Genomic DNA, 11,274 nt, shown 5'->3' with positions numbered 1-11,274 from the left:
CTGGGAGCTGCCTGGGATACTTGTGAGGGTCCCAGAGATTTCCCCTGAGAAGGTCCTCCCACCTCTGACACCCCCTCTCCAGTCCCCAGAGTCCCACCCGCTTCTGTCTCCTGACCTTTCTGGGTATCGAAAATGCTGGGCTGGCCCAGCTGGCTGAGGAGGGGGCTCCCGCTGCTGGGGGGCTCCAGGTGGTTCAGGTGGAGGTAGGATGGGTACAACCCGCTGGGCAGGTGGGAGAGGCCTGGAGGAGAAAGAGAAAGAGCTGTGTTAATTCTGCCTCCCAAAGGCACCCCTTTCAGCACCTCTTGCTTGGGACTGCACCCCCAAAAAGCTGCCAGCCCCGATACAGGGCCCGAGGTTTAATATCAGCTCCCAGCCCTGCCACTTCAGGCCTCACTCCAGTCCCAGGCAGCCCTCAGGGGTGGGAGTTCTCAAACCCCCAGGAAGGAGGTCAGGATGGAAACCTCAAAAAGAACCTGGGAGGCCCACACTCTTTCTTTTGTTTTTGTTTTTGTGGTTTGTTTTGTTGTTGTTTTGCTTTGGTTTGGTTTGATTTAGTTTGGTACTAGGGATTGAATCTAGGGGCATTCTACTTTAGAGCTACACCTTAGCCCTTCTGATTTTAATGTTTATATAGGTATCTACGTATGTATCTTTAGTACTAGGGATTAAACCTGGGCCATTCTACTGCTGCTGAGCCATACCCTCAGATCTTTTATATTTTTTAGTTTTGAAATAGGGTCTAAGTTGCAGAGAGCTTAAATTGCTGAGGCTGGCCACAAACCTGCAACCCTCCTATCTCAGCCTCCCAAGTACTGAGATTACAAGCGTGCGCCACCACACCCAGCTCCATATTCTTAAATCTCCCATTTTATAGATCAGAAAAACTGGGCTCAGAGAGGACCATGAGGCCAAGGGTATACAGCAGAGGACCCTGGCTTTGAAGTGGGGTCAGCTGACCCCACTGACTGGACTCTCCACAACAGCCCATGAGGACCGGGATGAGAGCCGCCACCGCCGCCTCCTCCTCCACCTCCTCCTCCTTCTTTTTTTGTGGTACTGGGGATAGAACCCAGGGGCTTTTCTACCTCCAGGCTATACTCTCATACCTATTTTATACTTTATTTTGAAACAGGGCCTCACTAAGTAGCTGAGGCTGGTTTCAAACCTGTGCAATCCTCCTGTCTCAGCCTCCCAAGCGCTGGGATTGCAAGCATGTGCCACCACACCTGGCTCTCTCCCTCCCTCCCTTCGTTCCTTTCTTTCTTTTGGTGTATGTGCATGGTACCGGGAGTGGAACTCAGGGGCCTTCTACCCCCAGACCTATTTTATTTTTATTTGGAAACAAGGTCTCACTAAATTGCAGAGGGCCTAAGCTGCTGAGGCTGGCCATGAACCTGCGATCCTACCATCTTAGACTCCCAGGTATATAGGATCACAAGCAAGTGTCACCATGCCCGGCCAAACAGGCCTTTCCTCTGCTGAGTGTCCCACAGCTGGTCACTCGCCTGTTCTGAACTTTAGTGGACCCAGAATCTCTGGCTGACAGGATTCCAACAAAGGTGTTGGGAATTCCTCCCACGAGGATTCTCGCAGTCTCCCAAAAGACTTCCGCCAGCAATGCCCAGAATCAGGGCCTTGCAGGGCAAAGACAGGAAAGGGGAACTACAGACAAAAAAGACGCCTAAGAAGGCACATGGAGAATGAGGGGCCAAGAGGCCATTTGGCAGGGTGCGAGGAGACCAGGCGAGGTGGGCAGGCACACACGGGGGCGCCAGGCAAGGATCCTGATGCGCTGCCTCAACCCAGCGGCCTGCTGGAAATCCCCGAATAAGCCAGGTACCCCATGGCCCTAGTTGCTCCCTCTGAAGCCAGGGGGTACAGGCCCTGTACAGGCTGACGTCTTTCCCCAGCATCATCTGATAATGACAGGAGTGACAATCACAACACAAAACGGACCACCCCGATACACATTATCTCAATCACTGAAACAGCACTCCGGAGCAGGCATCAGGTCACTCTGCTCTCTCATCTGTAAAACGTGCACAACAGCCCCTTACCCTGTGGCTGGTTCTGAGGATCAAGTGAGCTCGAGAGCGCGGCACCTGGGACAAGCAAGCGCCTTCTGTCTGCCATCACCATTATCGCTATTTACCAGGCTTTGTCGGCAAAGGAGAAGAGGAACTCTTGGGCAGGTTGGAGGAAGGGGCTCGTGCCTGGGGACCAGAGGCGGCCTCTGGCCTTCCAACCCTGGTAGTGCTTGCCCTGGCTGGCTACAGGGGGAGCCAGGGCAGGACCCAAGCTCAGAAGGGCCTTCCCCATCCTGGGCCTATGGAGAATGCTGGCCAAGGTGCCCCCCCCCAGTGCAAGGTGCACACTGTTCCTGGATGCAGAGGCCAGTCCAAGGGGCCTCAGTGGCTTCCTCTGTACAGTGGGGACCTTGCTGTATGCGGCCTGGCCAGATTTCTGTGGCTAGGAATACCTCTGGCTCCAGCTTTTGCCTCCTAAGGGAAATGTAGTCTCAGGTTGCAGGTGGACCCTCAGTAACCCAGACCCAGGACGCCAGGAGGAACTGGGAAGGAAGGGTGTTCGGAAAGGCCAGAGAGCTCTGAGCCTGCAGTGGAGACTTCCAGGGGACACCATGGGCCCCCCAGGAAGGGAGGAGGGACCTAGTGTCAGTATCCCAAATCTGCCAGTCAGGGGTGGGAAAGGTGCTCAGGGGTCCCACAGGCCCCTGTTTTGGGGAGATCTGGAATTTGCTCAGGGTGGGAGGACAGCCCCCACATCAGGCAGCACTGCAGGGCTGCAACCAGGGGCCGGCGGCCAGGGTCCCGACGGCTCCCACACTAGTCCCCAGCTCCCTGAGCACCAGGGAGTCGGCATGAGCAGGGCACACCAGGCCCCAGGCGCAGAGTTCCTTCTGGTGGCAAAGCCAGCCTTTGGTCGGGGGAAACACAGGTAAATCTCACATTGCTATAAAAAAAGAGCTGAGAGGGTGCGGATCCAAGCTGGCCCCTAGAGGGGCAAGAGAAGTCGGGGGATGGGGATAGAGGCCGCAAGAAGAAGGATCGGCCTGTGCAAATGCCCTGTGATAGCAACAAGAGGAAGCACTGGGCATTTGGGGACAACAGGGAGGCTGGCTGGCCAGCCAGGGCTGAGCCCACTGCCCACAGCAAGGAGAGGTGACTTTGGAGGTGGCGGGGAGGGGGCCCATTTGAGAAGTGCTAGGGACATAAAATCCTGAGAGTGGCAAGGACAGTGGCCCAGCAGCCCCCAGCCCCGCCCCCTGGCACGCTCCTTACCTTCATGGGCATGGGCGGCCCACAGCTGCACCATGGGCAGGTTGCTGGGGGTGGGGGAGCGGAAAGAGAGGTCAGAGGGCAAGGGCACCGGGCTCCCCTGGGACGAGGCCGAGGGCCCCATCCCGCTGGCCACAAAGCTGCCCAAGAAGGCCTCGCCTGCAGAGAGAAGGGGGGCCATCAGGCAACCGCCACCCGGAGACCCCCATTTCCCCCCACAACTGAGACCCAAGAGACCTCCCCCCAACCCCGCCCGGCCCTTTGGCCACAGGATGAGCCGGGATCACTTTAACCACACCCAGAACTTGAGAAAGCCGCAGAGACCCCAGGAAAACAGCCAGGAGGAACGCCACCCAGCAGAGCTGCCCCTGGCACCCAGGGGCTCAAAGGGGGGCTTTATCACCCTTACTGTGTGGCCAGCCCAGGTGTTAGAGGGCACCCTTCTCCCCATTTGTAGATGGATGCCTGAGGCCAGCAGGGGCTGGGGGACAGGGCCCTCCAAGGCCACAGATTGGGGAGGCTCAGGTTGGGAGCTCTGTTGAGCTCCTAGGCAAGGGGCACACCCTCCAGCTAGAGAATGGCCCCGCAGCAGCCCTGAAGGAGGAGGGCTGCAGGCCCGTTTCACAGACCAGGAAGCTGAGGCTCAGACATGGGAGGAGCCCTGTCACAGGGCCAGGGAGTGGTGACTCAGTGCACAGCGGGCAGGGCATCCCAGAGCCCACACAGCGGGTTGGGGAATGGACCAGCCACAGAAGGAAGACAAATAAGCATAGCAGTCGAGAATGGGCAGAAGGAGCGCGAACCCACCCAGGGGCCCACCTCCAGAGAGCAGGGCCCCACACAGAGGGCACCTGCTATGGGAGCCGCTGTGCCTTCGCTCACCACACCCACGCCCGGCGGGGCGCCTCCTTGTGCCACCCAGGGGCTCTACCCCAAGTTCCAAGCACCCCACCCTCCCAGGGGAGACCCTGCAGGTCACAACCCAGGGCGAGGCCTGCAGGCCCGGGCCAGGGGCTTCCCCTGCCAGGCCGCAGTGTACTCATCAGCAAAACCTCCCTTTGAGAGCCACAGGGAAGACGGGACCAGCATGCAGCGGCAACAATGTATGACGGTAACAACAAACGATAATGACAGTCATCCTCATCCGCACCAGGCACTTCGGAAGTGATTTGGGATCCTCCAGAGAGAGCCACAGGGCCCCAAACACTGGACACGGCGGTCACCAAGCACCCACCAGACACCTGCCTGGCCAGCCCTCAGAGAAGGGCTCCCACGCACATCCTCAAGGAACCTCTCTGAGTCCACGGGCGGAGGGGACTGTTTACTGGTGGCACAGAGACGTTACCAAACTTTGCAGGGGACACACAGACAGTGGGTGTGTGGTTTTGGTGTCCAGGAAGCCCCAGTTTAGCCCAAATGGGCTCACAGACTCCAGCCCAACCTCTGGGTCCCCTGCATCCCTCCCATGCAGGACTTGCAAACAAGTGTTCTCTGACCACCTCCCAGGGGCACAAAATTCCAAAATGTCCATCCCAGCTCCCTTTGGGGGATGCTGAAGCCCCAAGGGCAAGGCCTCCACTACAGTCTCCCAGAGTGGAGACAGGCAACCAGAGCAATCAGGGAGCCCTCATGCCACAGGCCCCAACAACTACGGCCCATGAGCAGCCCCCCACACTCCAGCCCGAACCCTCACCAGCCTCCAGCACCAAGCCCTCGGGCCCCAGGGCCATGACGGTCAGTCAGTCCATCCATGTGGCCCAAGCTGGGGCAGCAGGGCCTCTGAGCCCTGCCAAGCCCTAGGCTTCCTCCTTGGCGTGGCGGGCGGGCAGGCGGGCGAAGGCTCCGGAAGCAGCAGCCGGGGCCTTGCGCAAGGGTTTACATCAGCCGCCAGCTCTTCCTGCCCTGGGCCACACGGAAGCCCAGGGCCCGGCTTGCCCCTGCCCGGGCTTGTGAAACCTGCCCAGCAGCACCCTGGGCCCAGTGGGGCGTTGGGGGCCCGGATGCCACCAACGGCTCCTACCCACCACAGGGGCTCAACGGCGCCCCAACTCCCTCCTCCCAGGCTGGGCGGGGCAGCTGGGGAAGGTGGGGGGAGCTGGGGCGAGCCAGGGTTGCTCAGTCGCAGGGTGCTGCTGGTATATACCCTAAAACAGACATGCCATCCACCTGCTGCTCACAGCCCAGTGCCTGCCTCCTGACTCCCACGCCACCCATCCCTGGACCTCAGAGAAGACACCAGGGCCACGTGATCCAAACAGGCCCAAGCCACTCTCATCCGCCTGTGACAACCTAGAGACACAGACCTACTGGCCTGACCACAGGTCTACACACACACACACGCACACACACACCTCCCTCACTGCGGTAGGGATCTGCCCTGTTTCCAGCATGTACCATCCCCAAGACCTGGCCCCAAAGAACATCCCTTTTGGGCTGACCATGTGAGGTGTGCACACATGTGCATGCCTGCCTGTGTATGTAGTTCTGGAGATTAAACCCAAAGGCTATATTATATCCCCAGCCCTTTTTTATTTCTTTGTTTTGAAACAAGGTCTTGCTGGGTTTCTAAAAGCTGCTAAGTTGCTCCTGGCTCAGCCTCTCAAGTCCTGGGATTGCAGGTGTATGTCACCACACTTGGTTCTGAGTATTATCTTTAATGCTCACAGAGCTAGGGCAATATGGATACACCTCAAGGATTTGTACAGATCAGGACAGCTCCCGACCCCTAAAAGGGGCTCAAAAGGCTCAAGGAAGTCAGATGTGGTGGCACATGCAGGTAATCCTAGTACTTGGGAGGCTGAGACAGAAGGATTGCAGGTTCGCGGCCAGCCTCAGGGACTTGTGAGGCTCTCCATAACTTAGTGAGACCCTGTTTCAAAAAAATAAAGAATAAAAAAATTCCCAGGGGTGGGAGTAGAGATCAGAGGTAGAATGTCCCTGGGTTGTATCCCGGGTACCACACACAAAAAGAAACTCAAATAGACCTCGTTCCACTGGAACTGTCCTGCCCACTCTCCCTAGGGAAGAAATGAGGACCACAACTGACTCCAGCCCCAAGGGGCCACTCTGCCAAACCGAGCCCCTGTGTTTCCCAACATAGGTCTCCCACCACACCCATGACTGGAGGCGTCTGTCACCTGCTCAAGTGACACCTTAGAAGCCAAAATCAGCAACTGTCAAAACTTAACCCAAACCCGGGGATGGTGGTGCACGCTTGTAATCCCAGCATTCGGAGGATCACGGTTCTCGGACAGCCTCAGCTACTTAGTGAGGCCCTTTGCAACTCAGTGAGACCGTTTCAAAATAAAGAATACAAATAGGGCAGGGGGTGTAGCTCGGAAGTAGAGTGCCCCAGGTTCCATCCCCAGACCTGCAAAAAAAAAAAAAAAAAAAAAACCCTAATCCAAGCTACCCAAGGTAGGCATGGCCTACTTCTATAACCCCCAGTACTTGGGAGGCTGAGACAGGAGGATTGTAGGTTCAAGGACAGACTCAGCAAGTAGAATGACTCTCATCAACCTAGCGAGACTCTGTTTTAAAATAAAATAATAAAGCCAGCTAGGAGCATAGCTCAGAGAAAGATTGCCTCTAGGTCTAATCTCCAGTACCGCAAAGAAAAAAAAAAAAACAAGCTGTGGTGGCAATGCCTGTGATCCCGGTAGGTGGGAGGCTGAGACAGGACTGCAGGGTCAAGGCCAGCCTCGGCAATGTAGCAACACTCAAACCTAGCAAGAACCTGTTTCAAAACAAAAAAGCCAGGCGTGATGGGACACTCTTGTAATCCCAGCATTTGGGAGGCTGAGACAGGAGGCTTCAGGTTCGGGGTCAGCCTCAGCTACTTAGTGAGGCCCTTTGCAATTCAGTGAGACCCTATTTCAAAATAAAGAATAACTCAGCAACTTAGTGAGACCCTGTTTCCAAATAAAATATAAAATGAGTCTGGAAGTATGGCCCGGGAGTAGGAAGCCTCTGGGTTCCACCCCCAGTACTACTAAAAAAAAAAAAAAAAAAAAAAAAAAAAAAAAAAAAAAGAATAAAAAAATAGGGCTGGGATTGTAGCTCAGAGGTAGATTGCCCCTGGGTTCCATCCCCAGTACCGCAAAAAAAAAGGACTGGGGATATAGCTCAGAGGTAGCGTGCCCCTGAGTTTATTTTTTTTATTTTTTGGTGGTACTGGGGTTCCTGGAAGCCCTTCTACCTCCGGGCTACACTCCCAGACCTATTTTTACATTTTTATTTGGAAACAGGGTCTCCTAAACCAGCACCCGGCTGGCTTCAAATCTGCGCGATCCTCCTGTCTCCGCCTCCCAAGCGCGGGGATTACAAGCGTGCGCCACCACGCCCGGCAAGCTTGATTTCTAGTAACACACACAGCAATAGCAAATGACCATTCACAATATCAGAGACGGCTGATGAAACTCTGTGAATCTGGGGCACCATACAGCAATTCCCTGAATCTGCCCACCCACCCTTCCTGCAGAAGACAGAGCCCAAGGTCACGCAGGCACCAGCTCAGGCCAGCTCAGGGCCCACCAACCTACATCTGAACACCTCCCTACAGAACACAGAGCAGCCCCGCTGCCCTGCCTGACTCCCTACTCCCTCGACACACTCAAACAACCCGTGTGTCCATCAGGTGAGGACTGAGTACAAGACACAGCAGTGCTGGCCCATGGGGACCCAACAGAGGTTCTGTATCCCGGCCGTACAACGCAGTAGCCACTGACCACGCGCGGCTACTGGGCATTTGAAAGGTGGCCCGCGAGCCTGAGGAACTGCATTTTCTGACCTCATTAAATTTTAATTAAATTAGATTTAATTTATCAACATCCTGGGTGGAAGGTTCCGCCCCTCTGGCAAATGAAAGGAGTGGAGAGGGAGGGTGAAGATCTCCCGTGGGGAGAATGGACAGGAGGACTCACCACGAGAGAGAGAGAAGAGACAAGTCCTGGCTCCCAGGCCCACTGGCTCCCTAATTTGGGGCAATTTTCTTAATTTCCCCAGGCTGTATGAAATGGATACTACAGTAACATCTCTCCCTTGGGGTGAATGCAAAGATTAAATGAGTTCCTATTTGTAAAAGGCTTTGAACGTCATCTAGCAGGAGGTGCTGTGTAAGGCTGGCGGTTACTGTTATTATTTATGATTACAAAACCTGGGGCTAAGAGAAGCAGGGCAGCTCCTCCGAGGCCAGGGTCAGAGAGGAATCATTTCCTCTACCCAAAAACCATTTGTCCTTCCTTCAAATCTACTGTGTGTGGGCAGAGCGGAGGGCGTACTGGGGATCGAATCCAGGGGCATTCTACCACTGAGCTACACGCCCAGCCTTTTTATTGTGAAACAGAGTCTCCCTAAGCTGCTGAGGGCCTTGCTAAGTTGTTGAGGCTGATCTCAAACCTGTGATCCTCCCATCTCAGCCTCCCAAGTGCTGAAATTCCAGGCATGCGCCACCACCCACGCCCATCTCAGAGCAGATTTTTTTGGGGGTCATTCTTCTTCTGCCCTAAGCACAAGACTCATTTAACAAAATTGAAGAGCATGAAGCCGGGCGTGGTGGTGCAAGCTTGTAATCCTAGTACTTGGGAGGCTAAGACAGGAACATCCTGGTTGTCAGCCAGCCTCAGCTACTTAGTGAGGTACTTGCAACTTAGTGAGACTCTTGTTTCAAAATAAGGAATAAAAAATCAGACTGGGGGTATAGCTTGGAAGTCAGATCCCCTGGGTTCAATCCCCAGCACCAAAAATGAAAAAAAAGAAAAAGAAAGAAGCCGGGCGTGGTGGCGCACGCTTGTAATACCAGCATTCTGGAGGCTGAGACCAGAGGATCACGGTTCGTGGACAGCCTCAGCTACTTAGTGAGACCCTCTGCAACTCAGTGAGACCCTGTTTAAAAAATAAAGAACTAAAAAGTAGGGCAGGGGGTGTAGCTCAGAGGTTTAATGCCTCTGGTTTCCATCTCCAGTATGACAAAGAGACAGACAGAAAAACAAAGAAAGAAAGAAGCAAAGAAAGAAAGAGAAAGGCAGGCAGGCATGTGTCCCTGCCGGGTAACCTCTCATCCTCTCATCTAAGGGAAACAAACAGAGGGTCAGGAAGAAAGCAGGAAGCGCTGCACAACTGGGTTCGGGAGCCAAGAGTCCAACGAGGTCTCGGGTTCTCAGGAGGCTGAGGGCGGCTGCAAGGTACAGCACTTGCCTGGCAGGCGCAGAGTTCTGGGTCCCATCCCCAGCACCACTGCAGAAATTAAAAATAAATAAATACATAATAACCAGGGTCTGTTTGAGATGGGAGAAAAACAAGGGGCCACCCCTTCCCAGACACAATGGCCACCGACTTGGATGTCTCTGCTCCTTACACAAGTATTTAATAACATTAACAATAAAAATAATAACAAACTCTCTTGAGCCCTTTTACTACATGCCAGGCTCGGTGCCAAGCGCCTACGTCACTGACTCATGGACTCCTCACACCCACTGGAGGAGGGAGTCAGGCACTCTGCCCCGTTTCCAGAGGCGGCTGACTCCAGGCTGGCCCAGGTCACCAGAGGGTGGAGCTGGAATCCAGACAACGGGCCTCCCTCCTTCCTTGAATACTCCATGAGGCTCCTGTGTACGGGTGCTGGGGTGCGGAGGTCCCTTGAGAGCTGAGCAATGGCAGGTCCCTAATACAGACTCTACTGTGGACGGGGCCACACAGGACCCTTCTAAAAGCTGACTATCGCCCGGCATGGTGGCGCATGCTTGTAATCCCAGCATTCGGGAGGCTGAGAGGAGGATCACGGTTCGAGGACAGACTCAGCTACTTAGTGAGGCCTTTTGCAACTCAGTGAGACCCTGTTTCAAAATAAAGAATAAGCCGGGCGTGGTGGCGCACGCTTGTAATCCCCGCGCTTGGGAAGCGGAGACAGGAGGATCGCGCAGGTTCGAAGCTAGCCGCGCGCGCTGGCTTAGGAGACCCTGTTTCTAAATAAAAATATAAAAAAATAGGTCTGGGAGTGTAGCCCAGAGGTAGAAGGGCTTCCAGGAACCCCAGTACCACCAAAAAAAAAAAAAAAAATTATAAGCCAGGCGTGATGCCGCACACTTGTAATCCCAGCATTTAGGAGGCTGAGACTGGAGGATTGTGGTTCGTGGACAGCCTCAGCTACTTAGTGAGACCCTGTCTTAAAATAAAGAATAAAAAAATAGGGCACGGGATGTAGCTCGGAGGTAAAATGCCCCTGGGTTCCATCCCCAGACCTGCAAAAAAAAAAAAAAAAAAAAAGAATAAAAATAGGGCTGGAGGTGTAGCTTGGAGGTAGAATGCCCCTGGGTTTCATCCCCAGTACCCAACCAATCAATAAATGGCTGGAGAGTATTCCCTGGGTTCAATCTTCATAACAATAAATAAATAGATTAATAGATGAAAAGATAAATAAAAGGAATCTGGGCATGTGGTGCACGCCTGTGTCCCAGTACTTGGGAGGATCGCAGGTTCTCAGCCAGCCTCAGATACTTAGTGAGGCCTTTAGTGAGACCTGTTTCAAAATAAAAAATAAGAGCCGGGTGTGGTGGCGCACACTTGTAATCCCAGCATTTGGAAGGCTGAGACTGGAGGATCGCGGTTCGCGGACAGCCTCAGCTACTAAGTGAGACCCTTTGCAACTCAGTGACACCCTGTTTCAAAATAAAGAATAAAATATTGGGCAGAGGGTGTAGCTCGATGCCTCTGGGCTCCATCTCCAAACCCGCGAAAATAAATAAATAAATAAATAAATAAATAAATAAATAAATAAATAAAATAAAAAATAAAATTGGACTAGGGGTGTACCTCAGAAGTAGAATACCTCTGGGTTCGCCGGGCGTGGTGGCGCACGCTTGTAATCCCAGCATTCGGGAGGCTGAGATCTGGAGGATCGCGGTTCGCGGACAGCCTCAGCTACTTAGTGAGGCCTCTGCAACTCAGTGAGACCCGGTTTCAAAATAAAGAATAAAAA

The 11,274-nt window shown here is 54.0% G+C and overlaps 1 protein-coding gene across 3 annotated transcripts in view; it reads right to left on the bottom strand.

Annotated features, from left to right (window-relative positions):
- The window catches only part of TNRC18 (trinucleotide repeat containing 18), a gene marked incomplete at both ends in the record, with an annotated part of 95,690 nt that overhangs the window by 64,982 nt on the left and 19,434 nt on the right, over positions 1-11,274 (bottom strand). For 2 of the 3 annotated variants that reach the window (XM_080704186.1, XM_080704187.1), the window contains one exon: positions 116-241. In XM_080704186.1, the coding sequence (XP_080560312.1) occupies positions 116-241 (126 nt within the window). Of the gene's footprint in view, positions 1-97; positions 242-3,302; positions 3,459-11,274 lie in introns of all 3 variants that reach the window. The other variant, XM_080704185.1, reaches the window with a different exon arrangement.

The sequence above is a fragment of the Muscardinus avellanarius genome, assembly GCF_963383645.1.
Source record: "Muscardinus avellanarius genome assembly, chromosome: 10".
In the NCBI taxonomy this organism is placed as follows: domain Eukaryota; kingdom Metazoa; phylum Chordata; class Mammalia; order Rodentia; family Gliridae; genus Muscardinus; species Muscardinus avellanarius.
The sequence above is the reverse complement of the archived record's forward strand: the minus strand, read 5'-3'. Positions and strand labels throughout refer to the sequence as shown.